Source organism: Copadichromis virginalis, linkage group LG7 (genome assembly GCF_057382275.1).
Source record: "Copadichromis virginalis isolate Kocher_CV1m ecotype Utaka linkage group LG7, C_Virginalis_male_GT1.1, whole genome shotgun sequence".
NCBI classification, from domain to species: domain Eukaryota; kingdom Metazoa; phylum Chordata; class Actinopteri; order Cichliformes; family Cichlidae; genus Copadichromis; species Copadichromis virginalis.
In genome coordinates this window covers 54,439,737-54,459,607 of record NC_140624.1, presented here as the reverse complement: position 1 = coordinate 54,459,607, position 19,871 = coordinate 54,439,737, and the positions used below count along the sequence as shown (strand labels likewise).

Here is a 19,871-nt window from a genome sequence, read left to right as displayed (position 1 = left end):
TATTTTTGAACAGTGCTTAACAGTGGGAACAATACTGAGTAGATCAAAGTTGATCCTAATGTTTCCTGGGTTTGTTTTGTTTTTTTCTTTTTATTTCCCCTAAATGCATTTTTGACATTTCAAAATGCTTGAAAAAAGAAAAAACCCAACGGTGCCTGAGAGACATGTGACATGTTCAGACAGGAATTTGACTGTCACTACACAGCACAGTATTGCTTAACCCGGGCCTTTGTATGGGTTAAAATAATCATATAATACTCGTGTGTTGTCTATCCATTTATCCATTTTCTTCCAATTACCCAGGGTCAGAGACTAGCCCAGCTGTCATAGGCCAAGAGGCAGAGTACACCCTGGACAGGTTGATCAAAAATAGCTTTTTTCTTATGTAAAAGCTGTTGACAGGAGTACTAGCCCAGGAAACCCTCGAGCCAAATGTAATTTAGTGCTTCCGTGTTACACATATTCTATTTAAAGAGTGGAATGCACTGTGCTTCACATCCTCAAACGTGTGCACTGGCATCAAGAACAAACTAAGTTATCTCAAAAGTTCACTTTCAGATTCATAATTTATAAGGAAATTTGTATTAATTCAAATAAAGCACACAGTGTATTTTTAGCTTTACATTTACAAATTGTTTAAAAGTCCTTTATGATAACGTACAGAGCTCAACAAATTTATTAGACCACCATCCAGTGTAAGGTTCATGTCACAATTGCCATAAATAAACATTACCAAAATAATGTCTTATCTCTAATTGTTATCTACCAGTATGCTCAAGCTCTGTAATCAAATTATATTTTTTAATAATGAAATGTAATTGTTTTTGTCATCCATGAATTTTCAAGTTTCTTTTTTCACAAAGCAAGACGAAAACAAAATACTAAAACACAATACTTAACATAAGATAAGATTTTAGCAATTCCTGATCATGACGTGAGGCCTCGAAGGATTCTGTGCATCCTTGGCATCTCCAGATAACAGATTAGATTAGCGCTAATTGCTTATTGCATTCTCACACGTCCTCTTTAGCATTAAGGCACACCCAGTGACAAACTTCTGAGAAACCCTTCTCTGATTCCTACCTGCTTTCTCCACGAATACTAATTACCTTTTTCTCGTTCCACAGGATGTTGACTGGAAGTGTAGAGTTTTATATGCTTCCAAGAGGTGTGGCCAAAACAAGCATAACATCAGTGAAAAATATTTGTAGACAATGCAAGGTGTGCTCTTGATTTACAGTAAAAAGATTTTCCTCCTAGAGTATTTGCCTTATGACTCAGTAGAAATATGCCAGACTACTTCTGCTATTTTCTATAATAGCAGAATGCTATTGTTAATCCACATTAGTACAACTAAAATTTAACGCATGTCTTCCTGTGTAACAATAAAACCAGGTGAAAATATAAATGCACATGTTGCTGCACATGATACTCAAATTAGTGAGACATGATTTTATCCCAGTGGGTGCCTAATAAATGGATATTTTCATGTTTATCACAGTAACTAAAGATAAGGGGCCAAGGTAAATGGAATCAAAATTAGAGTGGAATCTCATTATATCACCTTGACTCCAAAAATTGCTAGCTATTGTTGTTGGATAAACAGTTTGGATTCATTCAGGAGTAGCATGAAAAAGTAAGCACAGTTGAGTAATTCTGGTGACCTTCCAAATCATGAAAGACCACCAATTATCATGTCCTTCTCCAACTCCTTGACCGGGCAAGGTAACCAGAATTGGGCTGCTGAGAAGTGTGTTTCGCTCTTTCCCAGTGTACTTGGCAGGGTGATCAATAACTGTAAAAAATGGGACAACACAAAAAAAAGAATCAATCAAAGAAAACAAAACAGTTGCCATCTAATGCACCTTATCTCTGTTGGGTAATATAGGTGTCTGGATGATAAATTGACATGAAAAATCATCCTCCCTCTCCCTCACCCATTAATATTTCCATTATGTACCAAAGCATCACACCCTCTTGGCAGCTGAAGTGATTTCAACAAATGGGTCTTGAAACCACAACTCCAACTGCAAGTTTCTTATCAGATGATCTGCTGGTATGAGGATATGGTTGCTTCACTTACAAGAATAAGCGCAGGTTATTTGCTAGATTACTGTCACAAGGATGTCAGTTTGTCTTGTTTTCCAAGTAAGTCCAAGTGGGGGTTTTTTTTGGTTTTTTTTGTGTGTGTGTGTTTGTCTGTTACATTTTTGGTATAGTTTGTGTGCATGTCATTCTGTTTGTAAGAACGACAGCTCAAAAAGATTTGAACGAATTCTGATCAAACTGATCAAACTTTAAAGGGGTGCAGCGTGGGGTCCGGTTAACAAGCCATTAAAATTTCTACTACATCCACCGAGTTCTTTTAGGTTAACTTGTTGTGTATTTTCAACGCAATGCAGAAATTTGCACACAAATCACTAAAGTTGTATATTTGTATTATTGTGATCGTAATGCAGTACAGGTCTCTAAAGTTGTACATTTTGATGAAAAATGACAATAACTTTTCATATTAAAAAGAACATGTTGCCATGGGGTACTTTTTGAGTATAGTTGAAAAATTTTTAATTTTTATGTACATTGCAGTAACAGGTTATAACCACTTAAAAACGTAGCAATTTGAGGGCATGTGCAGTGTTCCTGAATATCTATTTTTCGGGAAAACAAAAATAAACTTATGTTCAAATGTTTCTCATTTAATATGTATTACAAAAATCCAAATTAATTCTTTTAAACAATGACATGAATGTTACATATTTACGATACGCCACAAAATAAGTTAAAGAAATAATAATTCTGCTCAAGTATATTAAAATGGGTTTCAGTGGTGCAAATAAAAAATGCCTGCACTTTGCACATGTTTATACTTTGTATAAAGTATCTTTGAAAGAACAAAGAAGAATAAATTAATATATAGAAAATACCATTCTTTTTTGTGTTTTGTTATTTAAAAAAGATACATCTACCTTATACGTCTATTACCTAACTGATTAAATTGTTATGCAACCTCATTAGGTGCAGAATATTTCAGAATTGCAGAATTTGTCTTTGGCCATTTAAAGGCCTCGAGTCCAAAATTGTATTATTTTTTGAGATGTGAGTTTATTTCATAACCTCTCTGCCAAGCATCTTTCTCTTAATGCAAAGCTGGAAATCTGTCAGGTAGTTTTATATTCTCTATCCCACAGCTATGCATGCAGTGTAACAGTCTGACTCACTATGGAATTCTGTTAAAAGAAACACGGTTGAACCACAAACACAAAGTATCTGAAAACTAAACAAAGCCAGCACTGTGAAAGCCTGTCTAGTTGTCTTCTCCGGTTGTTACCTCGCATATATCAACTATCAAACTGTAAAACCTGTTCTCTGAGACATCTTTTGACTGATCTCTGGCCTTAGCTCTGTACACAAATCACCACACTCCTGAACACAGTATGTTCCTTTTGACAAGGTCTATTATGTGCACACTTGAACTTGTAAGTTTTGTTTGCTAAGAAGTTAAATTATCAGCTAGTGTTTGAAAAACAGTCCAGATTACAAAAGACAATGCTTGTATAACTTTAAGAGGTATTCATCTTGCTTAAGCCTGACCTGCATTTCTGTGTTAATTCCTGTCCCTGCTGACGTCGACGAGCGCACGAAAGACCCAATTGTGACCTGTATGCCACTGAATTTTTGCACGCTTTGTCTATGTGCATGTTTGCTGTAAGCTTCAGTACAGTATGAAAATCACACCTTTCATTTTAATTATTCTTACAGTAATATATTATTCCCAACTCGAAGAGTTCAAGAAATCCAAGACAGTTGCCAATCTTCCCAGGAGCAGACATCCCAGCAAATTCACCGCAAGGTCAGACTGTGCAATGCTCAGAACACAAGAGCTACATCTCAGGCTCTACAGGCCTCAGTTAGCATGTTAAATGTTTACGTTAATGACAGTAAAGTGAGACAAAGACTTGTTTGGAAACTTTCTTCTCGTGCATTGCATTTAACCAAAGCGCAGTACAGCTGGAACAATGTCCTTTAGAAAGATGACAGAGAAAGACACAATTGTGGCCTGCTATACACAACTTTGTGCATGCTTTTTATATGACAGAGAATAAACTTGACACTCAAATAGGTTTAATGTGCAACTTGTGACTGTAAGTTTCCACTTACAGTTAGGTATATTGTTAGCTATATTGTAGCCACATCTGCCCCACAAAATATACCTAAGTCCTGGGCCTTGCCTACGGAAAACTTACCACGGTCATAACAAATATTAATTGCAAAGTGTAATGTTTCATTGCTTGTAGTTACGAGGTAAGCTGTGCTGGAATGTCATAATACAACAAGTGATTATGCGTGTGGTGGTGAGCATTAGGAGTGGATTTACTATTTAATATGACTGAAGAGAAAGCAAATCCTGCTGGCAAATACATACAGGTGTATTTGGCAGGCTTTAAAAAGACTGCACGCACAGAGGTGTAGAAAACCTACCTTTCCTTGTAGTATGTAGAGAGCAAAGAGCTGATATCAGTAGATAAATCTGGAACCTCAGTTTGCTTTCTGGGCGAGGAGGGTGTCGCTGAAAATATTGAAGAAAGAAAAAAAATAGAAGGAACAAAGGAAACAATCATTTGAAATTTTTCAGTTGTAAAACTCTTGGCTGATTATCTTAACTCAATTTCTTACTGGAGATGTTTCAAACTGATAAGTAGTCAACTAGAAGGAATTAAAAGACTGAACAGCATTTTCTTTTTCCTTTTAGAGACATTTTCTTTCTGTGTGACTTGTTTTAGTGATAGGGACGTAGTTTCGAAGAGAATATTTTGTTATTTAAACACACCCGTATTTAAGGTGCTTCATTTATAACATGTTGTCATTTGGTCTGACTGACATGTTTGTCAGCAGGTGTCTGAGATAATGCAGCTATTCACGTCAACAGTATCTGGTTTGTTCTTTTGCGTCATTGTTCCGTAGTATTATTTGTCTTTTACATCCTGCTATTTACTCAAACTCGTTTGTCAAGGTGTTTCTCCAGCTTTTTACAGATGAAGACTGTCTGAATTCCTGTTATGGAGAGACAGACAAAAAAAAACTGTTCCCTAGTGCGTACTCTACAGCACATCTCCCTTCTGATTGAGGAAAATAGTGTTTCCCTGGTAATTCGACATGATCTGTAAATCACTTAAAAAAATCACTGGGTTTACACAGGTTGCGTAGTCTCATCGGTCCTTATACCCTTTTAAATCGATCACACTTCTTCTATTTTAGGCAGCCATGTGATCCACCTAATTATGTGTCTGTATATAAAAGATAGAAGTAATCTCACAGTCTGTAAAATGAAGTCAAAGTCTCTTAAACGTGCATGCTTTCTAATTACCAGCACAGGGCGACTTCTCTGGTTGCAAAAAAGAGATGAATGAATAGATTTCTATGTGTAAATGATTCTCTTCTTACTTGATTTAAATCCATTAACACCTTTTATAGTCACAGTCTTATTCAATATAGTATGATCATTTTGTAAATCCCAAAAGGTTGATTAGTTCATCTGGAGAAAGTGTTTTCAGTGGGAGAAACGTATTGTCACTCATCCAAGTGACCAACCTTATAAAGAGTACATTGCACAATGACTGAAACTAGCACCACCGAATGAACAATGTGCTGGGAGGTCAGTTCCTTGATGCAAATTCTTATGACCATTGATTAACAACTACTGATCAAAGTCCATTGATCAAAGACCATTGATCAATGGCCATGAGTACCATTCACAGAGACATTGCTACTAGGAGTGGGTTTCAATAATCTATTTATTGATTAAAATTGATTTTAGCTTTAATAAAGCGATATTGATTCATTAAAATCCTGCATCGATTTTTAAATATACATGTATTTTGCCATAAACAGAAGAATCTCAGGTTAAAGCTCAGAAAACTATTTCAAACACCATCAAACAGCTAAAACAGCAAAACAGAACAGGTAAATGGATTCTGCAAAAAGAGGTAGACACAAAGCGCGGACCCGCCGACGCATCAGAATCAGTGAGATGTCAGCTTTCTCACCCTATGTGCCTTCAAGTGAAATGGACGCGGACACACGCCGTTGGGTCTGAAAGCCGACAGCTCACAGCATTTAGTTGTTTAAGAAGAGGGGAAGTTTTAGGAGTGACAGCGGTGTTTTGAGAAGTGAGAGATTTGCAACGTTTAGTGCAAATCTTGTGTAGTTAGTGTGTAGTATAGTCAATAGTTTTGTTGTGTGTGTCAGGGTTTTCGGGAAGAGCCGTGCTGCTCTCTGGCAAGAAGCACCATGCCCTCCCTTTGTTTTAAATGCACTTTACAACAACACGCAGCAACACTACATATGAGTGGGCGGGGCCTCCCTGCTACTGCAGATAAGGAGGTGGTCTGCTTTCCTCCACCCCAGAGAGAAGGGTTGCATCTCCTGGATCCGGGTACGGTTTGCCCCTCTGGGGGCAGGGGTACCCGGAGGACCCCAAAGCGCTTTACACTATATTCAGTCATTCACCCATTCACACACTGATGATGGCAAGCTACATTGTAGCCACAGCTGCCCTGGGGCGCACTTAAAGGTGAAATGTAGCGGGAAAATCAAAAGTAATCAAAAATGGACAATTATACCCTGGACCCCAGAGGGTTAAACTTTTTTTTTAAGTAACGCAATAGTTACTTTTCTAGTAATTAATTACTTTTAGAATCTAGTAACTCAGTTACTAACTCAGTTACTTTTTTTGAAGAAGTAACTAGTAACTATAATAAATTACTTTTTCAAAGTAACTTGCCCAACACTGCTTATTACCCACCAGTCTACTGTTGTGTACAGCGCTGTTGGCCGCTGGTTTTTTAAATGACTTCAGACAAGAAAGCCTAAGAAATGTAAACTTTTTAAAATTACCACAAATCTATGGAGCCCCACAAGGGACTCCATAGATTGCGCAAATCTTACGTCACTTTCTCTCTTTGCCACCATTACATCAGTTAGAGAAAGGAACTTTTAATGCTTCACCATACCAAGACATCTGGAAAACTTCATGCTCCCAACTTTATGGGAGCAGTTTGGGGATGGCTCCTTCTTGTTCCAACATGACTGCGCACCAGTGCACAAAGAAAGGTTATAGCTGGAAAAGGGTGGACTGATATTATAATAAACCCTATGGATTAAGAATCATATTCATATGCGTGTAATGACAGACAAGTGAATACTTTTGACAATATAGTGTAGGTGTTATATGCCAGTGGCATTTGGCTTGGGCTGAGCTACTAAGCTTATTTGTTTTGCATCACTCTTATGCAACATCATTGTTTTTTAACCTCAAACAACCCTCTGAATATGCTCTTCACAAATAGTAGCGAACCAAAGTCAGAAATAGATCAGATTGGAGTGGATCCTCAACTCTAGCCAGTCGCAACAAAAATATCAACGCTAGCGATATTAGAGACAAATATTTCACCTGTAAGTTGGCAACAAACCAAACACTGGTAAGGAACAGTGCATACTTAATTCATACATCAGGGTGTAGAAATATAAGTCTAAATGCTTATGGAGTTCAGCATCTGAGGATGTGCAACCAGGTAATACCAGATCAGGCTACTGCTAAATTCCTCTTATGCCATGTGGTCAAACAGATTCAGTAAATGTAGCTTCAATCTGTTTTTGATATTAAGTCAAAGTGAAAAAGTCTGTTTTAAAGTCCATCCATCCATCCATCCATCCATCTTCATCTGCTTTATCCGAGGCTGGGTTGCGGGGGCAGCAGCCTAAGCAAAGAGGCCCAGACCTCCCTCTCCCCAGCCACCTCCTCCAGCTTATCCGGGGGAACACCCAGGCGTTCCCAGGCCAGTCAAGAGATATAATCTCTCCAACGTGTCCTGGGTCTGCCCCGGGGCCTCCTCCCGGTGGGACATGCCTGGAACACCTCACCCAGGAGGCGCCCAGGGGGCATCCTTGTCAGATTCCCGAACCACCTCAGCTGGCTCCTTTCGATGTGGAGCAGCAGCGGCTCTACTCTGAGCCCCTCCCGGATGGCCGAACTTCTCACCCTATCTCTAAGGGAGAGGCCAGCCACCCTTCGGAGGAAGCTCATTTCTGCCGCTTGTATCTGCGATCTCGTTCTTTCGGTCACTACCCACAGCTCGTGGCCATAGGTGAGGGTAGGGACGTAGATCGACCGGTAAGTTGAGAGCTTCGCTTTTACACTCAGCTCCCTCTTCACCACAACGGACCGGTGCAGCACTCCACCCTTTTCCGGCTGAGAACCATGGCCTCAGATTTGGAGGTGCTGATCCTCATTCCCGCTGCTTCACACTCGGCTGCGAACCGTTCCAGTCCGAGCTGGAGGCCCTCACCCGATGAAGCCAACAGAACCACATCATCCGCAAAAATCAGAGATGAGATTCTGAGGCCACCAAAGCGAAAGCCCTCCGCCACTTGGCTGCGCCTAGAAATCCTGTCCATAAAAATTATGAACAGAACTGGAGACAAAGGGCAGCCCTGGCGGAGACCATCACCCACCGGGAACGAGTCCGACCTATTGCTGTATTGCTGGCAATGCGAACCAAGCTCTTGCAATGGTTGTATAGCGATCGAATGGCCCGTAGCAATGGGCCAGACACCCCATACTCCCGCAACACCTCCCACAGGACAACCCGAGGGACACGGTCGAATGCCTTCTCCAAGTCCACAAAACACATGTAGACTGGTTAGGCAAACTCCCATGCACCCTCAAGTATCCTCGAGAGGATAAAGAGCTGGTCCAGTGTTCCGCGACCAGGACGAAAACCGCATTGTTCCTCCTGTATCCGAGGTTCGTCTAGCGGACGAACTCTCCTTTCCAGAACCCTGGCATAGACTTTCCCAGGGAGGCTGAAGAGTGTGATCCCCCTGTAGTTGGAACACACCCTCCGGTCCCCCTTCTTAAAGATGGGGACCACCACCCCGGTCTGCCAGTCCACAGGTACTGCCCTTGATCTCCACGCAACATTGCAGAGGCATGTCAACCAGGACAGCCCTACAACGTCCAGAGCCTTCAGGAACTCAGGCGGACCTCATCAACACCAGGGGCTCTGCCACCAAGGAGTTGTTTAACTGCCTCAGTGACCTCACCCCCAGAAATTGGCAGGTCATTCCCCTCATCCCCAGACTCTGCTTCCTCCTCAGAAGACGTGTCAGTGGGATTAAGGAGGTCCTCGAAGTATTCCTTCCACCACAATTTTCTCAGTCGACGTCAGCAGCGCTCCGCCAGCACTATACACAGTGCAGGTAGAGCACCGCTTTCCCCTCCTGAGACGCCTGACGGTTTGCCAGAATCTCTTCGAGGCAGTCCGAAAGTCTTTTTCCATGGCCTCTCCGAACTCCTCCCACACCCGAGTTTTTGCTTAAGCCACTGCCCGAGCCGCATTCCGCTTGGCCTGTCGATACCTGTCGGCTGCCTCCGGAGTCCCACAGGCTAACCAAGCCCGATAGGGCTCCTTCTTCATCCTGGTGGCTCCCTTCACCTCTGGTGTCCACCATTTGGTTCGGGGATTACCACCACGGCAGGCACCAACCACCTTGCGGCCGCAGCTCAATGCAGCAACTTCGGCAATGGAGATGCTGAACATGGTCCATTCGGACTCAATGTCCCCAGTCTCCCTCGGAATGCTGTTGAAGCTCTGCCGAAGTTGTCGCGGACTGGGGCGTCTGCTAGACGTTCCCAGCACACCCTCACTACGTGTTTAGGTGCACCAGGTCTGTCCAGCGTCCTCCCCCGCCACCTGATCCAACTCACCACCAGGTGGTGATCAGTTGACAGCTCAACCCGTCTCTTTACCCGAGTGTCCAGAACATATGGTCGCAGGTCTGGTGATACGATTACAAAATCGTTCATCGACCTACGGCCTAGAGCGTCCTGGTGCCACGTGCACTTATGGACACGCTTATGTTCGAACAGGGTGTTCGTTATGGCCAAACTGTGATTAGCACAGAAGTCCAATAACAAAGCACCGCTCAGGTTCAGATCAGGGAGGCCGTTCCTCCCAATCACGCCCCTCCAGGTCTCGCTGTCGTTACCCACGTGAGCATTGAAGTCTCCCAGCAGGACAACAGAGTCTCCAGGTGGAGCACCTTCCAGCACCCCCCCCCCCCCCCCCCCCCCCAGGGACTCTAAGAGGGCTGGGTACTCCGAACTGCCACTCAGCGCATAAGCACAGATGACTGTCGGGACCCGTTCCCCGACCCTAAGGCGCAGGGAACAAACCCTCTCATCCACCGAGAAAAACCCCAACGTACCGGCAGCAAGCCGAGGGGATATTAGAATACCCACCCCAGCCCGCCGCCTCTCACCAGGGGCAACTCCAGACTGAAACAGAGTCCAGCCCCTCTCCAGGAGACTGATTCCAGAGCCCAAGCCATGCGTAGAGGTGAGCCCGACTATATCTAGCCGGTACCTCTCAACCTCACGCACTAACTCAGGCTCCTTCCCCAACAGAGAGGTGACATTCGATGTCCCTATTGCCAGTCTTGGCAGCCGGGGGTCAGTCCGCCAGGGCCTCCGCTCCTGGCCGCCACCCGGCACCCAATGCACCCGACCCCTATGGCGCCTCCTGCGGGTGGTGGGCCTGCGGGAGGATGCGCCCATGTCTCCTCTTCGGGTTGTTTTAAAGTCAATTTAAAATAAACATCCAATGATAAAAAATTAAAGCTGTCAGATGTAGAAATTAAAATCAGTTACTTTTTTGTTGTTGTTGTTTAACCAGGAAGTGAAACACTTGAGAATGAGACTGTCCTTGGCCAAGTCAGGCAAACCAAATGACTGGTAAGATAGTTTAAGATTTTAGTTGAACACCATCTCTGGGGCTGTGGCATAAGCTGGCATCACTCAGTCATTGCGCATGTTACTCTACCTATTTCATGGTATAGAGATCCCTGCTTCGTCATTACTGATTTCCTGGAGCTCGGCATTTGTATCTTCATGAGGTTGTCACAGCACTGTTTCCAATGGCCTGCAAAAATAATAATACAAATATTATACAATTATGTAGCAGATGAATAGAAAAGAATTCAATCCAAAATTGACATCAGCAATTATCTTGTCAAATTATTTTGAAATTAGCTGGCAAGCATGTTTGTTATTGCCCTGAATGGGTGTTTAAAAGCATATCAGTAGTATAATTGTTTGCATTGGCTAAAAAGCAATATTTCAGTATTGACCAATATTAAACCAGATTTACATTGTACAGTAATTTCAGTATTCTTGAGCATTGAAAGACATGTTGCCTTATTAAAAGAAGATTACAATGAAGATTAACAGTAATAGCCCTGAGGTATGCAGAATGTATTTTTATTTAGAAACACACCTTTTTTAATGATCATGATTTCTACATGCATGACCTTTCCAAAGAAAGACAGACAGGACTCTCCCTGTGTATGTGGGATTAGTCAAATAAATGTGCTGATGACCCTCCCTGCTTGGTTAATCTGTGAACAAGGCCACATGGACACCTCTAGAAAGAACCCGGGTGACTCCAGGCCTCGTCATTTAATCCAATTAAGCCCTAGACACATCTCATGGAAAATCACCTGATCGCGTGTGGAGTTCAATGTTGCATCTCTGTTTTGGCTTCTAATTATATGCAGAAGAATTTAGTTGTCTTTTAAGTTTAAATATAGGTTATTGAGTGTACACTGATGGCAGTCTAAAATGAAATAATACAACAAAGTATGTGAACTGTTTGATGCTTCCTCTGTCTACTGATGTGTGAAGAGTCACATACCAAACGGTGTCTATAAACTCAGATAGCGCACTCACTTTGCACGTGAACAAAACCCTTTCAGTTTGACACCAGGAAGAGAGACAAGATAAATCAGAGGGTTATGTCAAGAAGGGCATTTGGTGTAAAATCTATCCCGATTCACCGTGGGCACCCGTTTGGGAAATACCAGCGTAAAGCGTTAAACATCTCACGATGTACAATATTACAAATACACGTCAGCTGGTCTCTTGACTTTCTATAATGTCACTTGCAGCATTGTGGATACAGGTGGAACGATATGTTGATGCAGTAGATAACCGTTACACTCGTCCCCATGTATAGATAAATATGTTATTGCATTTTTTCCCTTTTTTTCCAGATAAGAAACAAACTGAAACACCTTATCAGATTTCAGTTCAACATAAGAGAGATTTTTTCTCCATAACACAAAGTACAAAAATTGTCACGCAAATATATCTGATTCTATGAACAGCATTAATAAATGCAGGTAGGTAGCAGGTATCAGCATGTTATAGAATAATGCTATGTACAGTCGGGTCCATAAATATTGGGACATCGACACAATTCTAACATTTTTGGCTCTATACACCACCACAATGGATTTCAAATGAAACGAACAAGATGTGCTTTAACTGCAGACTGTCAGCTTTTATTTGAGGGTATTTACATCCAAATAAGGTGTAGGAATTACAACAGTTTGCATATGTGCCTCCCACTTGTTAAGGGACCAAAAGTAATGGGACAAAATATGAACCATAAATCAAACTTTCACTTTTTAATACTTGGTTGCAAATCCTTTGCAGTCAATTAAAGCCTGAAGTCTGGAACACATAGGCATCACCAGACACTGCGTTTCATCCCTGGTGATCTCTGCCAGGTCTCTACTGCAACCGTCTTCTGTTCCTGCTTGTTCTTGAGGCATTTTCCCTTCAGTTTTGTCTTCAGCAAGTGAAATGGATGCTCAATCGGATTCAGGTCAGGCAATTGACTTGGCCATTACAAAACAGTCCACTTCTTTTTCTTCAAAAACGTTGGTTGCTTTTGCAGTATGCTTTAAGTCATTGTCCATCTGCACTGTGAAGCGCCGTACAATGAGTTCTGAAGCATTTGGCTGAATATGAGCAGATTTTATTGCCTGAAACACTTCAGAATTCATCGTGCTGCTTTTGTCAACAGTCACATCATCTATAAATACAAAAGAACCAGTTCTACTGGCAGCCATACACGCCCATGCCATGACACTTACACCACCATGCTTCACTGATGAGGTGGTATGCTTAGGATCGTGAGCAGTTCCTTTCGTTCTCCATACTCTTGTCTTCCCATCACTCTGGTACAAGTTGATCTTGGTCTCATCTGTCCATAGGATGTTGTTCCAGAACTGCGAAGACTTTTTTAGATGTCGTTTGGCAAACTCTAATCTAGCCTTCCTGTTTTTGGGGCTCACCAAAGGTTTACATCGTGTGGTGAACCCTCCGTATTCACAATGGTGGAGTCTTCTCTTGATTGTTGACGTTGACGTTGACACACATGCACCTACCTCCTGGAGAATGCTCTTGATCTGGCCAACTGTTGTGAAGGGTGTTTTCTTCACCAGGGAAAGGATTCTTCGGTCATCCACTGCAGTTGTTTCCTGGTCTTTTGGTGTTGCTGAGCTCACCAGTGCGTTCCTTCTTTTTGAGAATGTTCCAAACAGTTGTTTTGGCCATTCCTAATGTTTATGCAAAAGCAAATAGCTCACTTGAAATGAACTCTGGACCTTTTATCTGCTCATTGTAATTGGGATAATGAGGGAATAACACACACCTGGCCAAGGAACAGCTGAGAAGCCAATTGTCCCATTACTGTTGGTCCCTTAACAAGTGGGAGGCACATATGCAAACTGTTGTAATTCCTACACCTTATTTGGATGTAAATACCCTCAAATAAAAGCTGACAATCCGCAGTTAAAGCACATCTTGTTCGTTTCATTTGAAATCCATTGTGGTGGTGTATAGAGCCCAAAATGTTAGAATTGTGTCGATGTCCCAATATTTATTGACCTGACTGTAAACCTGATATGTAGCCTCCACCCATTCATAAGAATGGAGACTGAGTTTGATTCAATTTCACTTTGTTTGTCTAGCTCTATTGTATTAAAACACAGGTGTGACTGCAACTATGTTAATCTGTATTTTCTTTGTCAGTCATGCAAAGAAATATGAGGAGGTGGCATACTGTATGTGTTGCATATTTACTGTATGAATCTGCACCCACTGATACAGCAAACCTTGTAATGTGTTAGTTAACCACCAGCTTAAATGCAGAGGCCTGGCTTTGCCTTGAAGCAGCCATTTAGTCTTTCTCCCAGCTTTCCTGCCTTCTCACCATTGTCCTATCAAAATAAAAGCTAAAAAGCATCGCCCAAAAATAAGAATGAAGTTAGAATGAAGCTAATTATGAGTTACTTGATTTCCACGCTGCTACTTTCTGATTTGATTTTCTTTTTGTGCTCCTGGAACCTTATCAAAAACAAGATTGTGCATCTTAGAATAATACTTTTACGTTTTGGCAAAGCCCTGCTATAACTTAGCACTAGGCATGAAAACCTACAACATTCTCAGTAATCAGGCCTCAACACGATACTGCAAGCAACTATCAACTATCTTATGTATGCAGACTGAAAAAAAAAGTGGGGAAAACAACTACCGTGGCTCCGCCCAAAGACGATAAAAGTTAATGAAATCATATCGTCACTTTTTCCGTACATCCAATTGAAACCAGAAGTTCTTACAGCCGAGATACACGTGAATACTAATAAACAGATTGTGATATGAGGTTATTTCACCTACCGGTTGCACCTTCTTTGTTTAATGAAGATATAAATGCTGTCTTTTTTGTTTTTAAACTCCTTATGTTTCAAAAAAGCATCATAAAAAATCCAAAGTTGCAACAGAACAACAAATCGTGTGATCAGTTTCAGATGTCTATGGGCTTGTGAACTGTGCTGCACATGTGCTTTTTGGTGCATGCACACCTCCAAAACATTTCATTACAATCATCCTGCAAGTTTGATATCGTATTTTGGGGGATTATGCAAGCTTGGCAGAAGTGTGAACTTTCTTTGTTCAAAGAGTGTTCACACTTGTTGGTTTAGTTTGGTGCACACCCTGTTCTTGTATAAACGTACTCATAATTTCGTTGAAGTAAAAACAGGACAGACCAAACATCCCTGTAACGTCTCCCTTGCAAATCCAGCGTCATTCTGTGTAAAGATTGTGTAAGAAGTTCTGCTGGTAGGTCATGCCAGGGATTTGACTGTCCGTGCTTGTAAAGCCCAAAGAACTTAAAAAAACAAAAAAACAAGCAAAAGAAACAAAGAGTTCATTCAGGCCTCACTCATGCTATAGATGTGCTGACAGAGGGCCTTCCTCCAGTGCTGTGTGTCTTCAAGTGTGTATGTGGTAAGCACATAAGTTATGTCCTCCCCTTGACGTTGTGTATTGATGTATATTTTCTGGCAATTGGCAGGATCTCTGTCAGACATACAGACAACGGTATCCTGGGAGGAAAAACAAAGAATAAGCTGAGACACTGCAGGTAGCCTCAACGCTACAGCTGATCTACTGAAATACCTTTTGTATTACCTAAATGGCTTCATCACAGGCAATAAACTGCTCATCACTGCATTCCATACTGCATTAAAAAGGCTGAATGGTCATTGTTAGCTAATAGAGAGAAATTCCATGGTATGTTTCCATGATGCTCACCTGCAAAAGCTGCCAAGCTTCGTGTTGTGGGTATGCTGCTCTGAGCATACCCACAACACAAAGTCACCATTTAATTGTATCACATGTTAAAATTGAGCTTCTCAAAAACAAGGCTCCCTGAAAATCTCACACGTAAAGAGAAAATCTATACTCAAGTGTTTGCAGTTCAGATTTTCTTCAGTTGAACCTAGTCTGTCTTGTGGTGAGTCTATCCTTGCAACAGTGGTGATTCTGATACACCAACATCTTTTTAAAAAGAGCTCGTAATCTCAGTGTTGTTCCCTGCCGAAACAGAAAATTATTTTTGGTTTTAAAAGGGTAGAAATAAGAGGGGATTCAAGGAGATGCTATCTTTTTTTTTTATCTCTAGCTTTGAACATACATGACTGATTTTAATTAGAGCTATCTATATAATTTTAAAAAAGCTGTTTTGAACTGTGCAAAATATTTCAGTCTCCTCACCCTTACAACACTTTTCCTCTCCACTAAATAATTCGTCAGTGCACTCTAGTGGCCTTGGTGTGTAATTATAATCAACACTGGCAAAATGCTAAATGAATCACTGCCTTTATTCATCAGACTTTGCTTGTTTAGAACCAACCTTTGTGATTGGAATCTCAAGCAAGGGATTGTCCTCAGACTCCAGGCCTTCTTGACTTTGATAACAGAGAAGGGCTTGCCTCTTGAGGACACCATAGACAGTTTCAGAATAATTACAGTCCTCTTCTGAGCTGAGCTGAGCAAGAGCAGTGAGAAAAGTCATAATGTGAATAATAATGATAAATGAATAACAATATTGAACAATTAAAAAAAAAAATTCTGTCACCTTGATTTTGATTTGGCCACTTATCACTGGCTGAATCATGCACAGAGGCTGAGCAACTAAGCAACAACACATACTTCCGTACAAAGGCAACCAGAATGGATTATCCTCTGGCAAAACATTTAAAAGGATTAGGAATTTTAAAAAGATTCATTATTTATGTATATTTAGATTTTAAGGAGGAGAGAGGAGAGGAAATGACAGGACAGGAGACTCACCTGTCGCTGAAAGTGATAAATCGTGCGTTTTGAAACCTTCCCGGACATGCTCAATTCTCAGGGTTGTGTGAGCCAAAAGGTTGTACTTAGGTCCCCTTGAGAAAGAAAGAACTTTGCACAATCATTCTTTTTTTTGTTGTTGCTTTTTTTTTTCCAAGCGACACCATAAAATGTTTCCTTATAGTGTCATACTCACAGTGCCAACAGGTCAGGTGATAATGTTGGTGGCACGCTTCCGGATCTTACATCTCCACTGGAAATGGATCCGCAAACAGCTGCAGACTCGAATGCAGCACGGATCTTTTTCCCAGAGGAGCATCCCAAAGAGCCCCCCAGACGGCTCACTCTCCAGGATCCTATGGCCCCAGGGGAGAATTCATCGACCACGCAACTGCTGTACAGCTCAACGCGAAGCTGAAACCCTGGACTTACCTCGTTGCTGCTCACACAGAGAAAATGCATTTACTTTTTTTTTTTCAACAAAAGCTTGCGAATGTGTTTTTAAGGAGGATGAGAAAGCAGAAACTTAGCTTTCAAACTGAAATAAAAAACACTTGACTCACAATATTATAGTGTCTTCAAAACAGATGTCAGTTAGTGTCCTGTCTACCATCACCAGGTCAGTGTCATGGATCTCTGTGCCACACTGGATCAGGCAGAATACGGCACAGCGATGTAGTTCTGAAAGTAAGAACTTTAGGTAAACACTTGTTATATATTGGGAATGAAGAATATTTTGTGTGTTTAGCCAGTACATAGGGATTTAGTGCACATAGTGTAAACCAAAAAATGCACCAGATGCTATCACATGCTCTTTTTCATTTTGACTTACCTCCTTTGTTTTTGAAGTACTCTGAGTCTTTCCACATGAGGGGGATTCGCAGGTCTAGAGAGTGCACATCATGGTGTTAGAAATGTAAAAGGCTAGTTGAAGTACTTTTAGAAATCTTTTAAAACACACCTGAAAGTGCTACTTTTCCTGTACATGGCACCAGATCGTCAGATGGCCTGCAGTAAATCACGTAGTATGTCAATCAACCACACAGAATAAGGTTAGGTTTGGGGTTGGGGTCCATTTAAACAGTCAGCTTAGCTGAACTCTAATTGCTAGCTAGAGGCATGGATTTTTGCAGAAACATGATTTGTTTCTATTCTATGATACAAGTGTATATTTACATCATCCTCAGTATATAGTTCAATTATCTGACCTGCATCCCACACTTTGTAGGATTTGTACTTTCCTCATCCTCTGTAGTTGGCTGAGCAAGGCCAGAATGCGGGTATTGCAGGTTAGGAGGCTCTTGGAGGCCTCCAGGGCCTGCTCTCTTTGGGAACATGCTGCCAGTAGCTTGCAAGCTCCTTCACGCATGCGTACCTCCCTCTCAATGTGCTGAAGCACTGCAGTATCCTGCCACAGATTTGTGTAAAAGAAAAGACAATGATATCAGAATTCAAAGGGCTACATCTTACATCATTTTAGAACTATGATCTTATGTACATTGTCGAAGATTTTGTGCTATTGACTTTAATTACCAGCTGTTACATAAGAGCTCAGAAGATGTTGGTGCATCACTTTAATCCTTGGATATATAAGCAGTGCCAAGGTTCTTGTTAAAGGTTTGTGTTAACAAGGATGTTTTTGAGAAGTATAAATATAGTAGTGTGTTTCAAGCACAAAGTGCATGTGCAGCAGATTGAATTCCTTCAAGGAATTCTTTATGCACCATCCACTTAGAAGCACATTTCCTAATGAGCTTTTCTCTGTTTGAGAGTACTGGTTTATTACTCCACAATGTGGGCATTACAACATAAAGATCTAAAGTGCACGTGAGTAGACACACATCAGGAAGCATGACTATCAATAGTAAATTTCCAATCATTATGTACTTACTGCTGTTAACTATCAGACCTGTTTGACAAAGAACTCTTATTCACACTCCTCTGAAGTGATTAACAAGTCATCATTTGAGGTGAAGTACAGCTTTAATGATCAGAGGACTGTTGCATAATTCAGTCATGTTTTCTGAGTCTAAGCCTTGTTGGTATGTGTAATTCACTATGAACAGAGCTCAAATAATTAAACAAACTCTAGTTTTAGAGTTGTTTTTCTCCCAGATCTAGAAATATGTTTTAGTAATTTAATTTTTCTTTCACATATAGTACAGTGGCAAATGTGTGCATGGAAAATGGGAAATAGGTTAAGCAATTAATTGAAACTTGCAAACATTAATTGAAATATATTATAAAGGCAAAATCATAGTTTGTGTTATTTTATTGAGCTTGAAAGCCAGTATTCGGTATGACCACTTTTATCCTTGATCACAGCCTCGGTTCTCTTAGACAAGCGTTCTTGTAACGTCTTTGTCTTCAGGAATAGCTCTCCGGGCTTCTTGAAGAACAATCAAAGCTTTTCTTTGGATGTGGGCTGCTTTTTGTTCTGTATCAAGATGATCCCACACTGCTTCAAGGATCTTGAAGTCTGGGTTCAGAGGAGGCCAATCCATGACTGACAGCATATCATTATTTGTTTTTGTAAACTAAACTAACTAAAAATGTCAATAAAAATGTCAATGTCACAGGCCAGTTTTTGCATTGTTTGGCATAGCTACGGCTTTTCTTCCTGTATTCTCTTCCTTAAGAATTGGTGATTCTTACTCTTTATTTCTGATTAAGTTTCAGTGAGCAGTAGATGGATCATCTGAAGGGCCACCTGCATGTCTCAGGTCCTGTGTCAAGTCTTTGCTTTATTTTATTCCCCCTTTCTTAATGAATGCTGTTTTCTGCTGTAGATAGTTTTTAGGCCTGCAACATCTTCTTTTATGCTCAGCTGGTCCAGTTTCCTCAATTTCTTTGAGGTCACACTTCACACCATGCTAGCTAAATAGTTTTGGCATTCTGATGAGTTTTTGCAACAAGGTGCTAAAAATACCATTTAAAATTGTTTTGGTTTTTTTGATAGGCTGTCTGTTATGCATGGACATCATTCCTTGTTCAGATATTTATAGATCTATGAAGTTAACAATTAAGGTTACATTTTACACCTAGATTTTTAGATATCATCAAAAGTAATGTATCAAATCACTATTTACATTAATCTAAAAGTCAGTCAATATAAAAATAATATGGTTTTACTAACCTGCGTATTATTATTCATCTTCCTTGTGTGCAGGACGTAAGAGGACTGTTCCACCACCGCTGAGTCAGGAAGTACACTGAGCGAACTGATAATCTCATAGCTGAGTGAAACGGCGTTAAGAGTGGACCTGCAGACGGAGCAGTCAGTTGCTCAACAGAGAGATCAAAACAGTCTTAAGCCTCCCTACAAGAGGTT

The 19,871-nt window shown here is 41.0% G+C and overlaps 1 protein-coding gene across 1 annotated transcript; it reads right to left on the bottom strand.

Annotated features, from left to right (window-relative positions):
- Positions 1–2: 2 nt before the first annotated feature.
- Positions 3–19,694, bottom strand: LOC146706165 (rhotekin-like). Its single transcript, XM_085464229.1, has 13 exons — positions 19,677–19,694; positions 17,749–17,948; positions 17,502–17,548; positions 17,373–17,426; positions 17,104–17,221; positions 16,737–16,979; positions 16,541–16,635; positions 16,326–16,432; positions 16,101–16,235; positions 15,129–15,291; positions 10,881–10,979; positions 4,480–4,567; positions 3–1,795 (listed from the first exon to the last, which is right to left on the bottom strand). Exons 1-13 carry the CDS (start codon positions 19,692–19,694, stop codon positions 1,789–1,791), a joined length of 1,374 nt encoding a protein of 457 aa, XP_085320355.1. The 3' UTR covers positions 3–1,788.
- Positions 19,695–19,871: the final 177 nt, after the last annotated feature.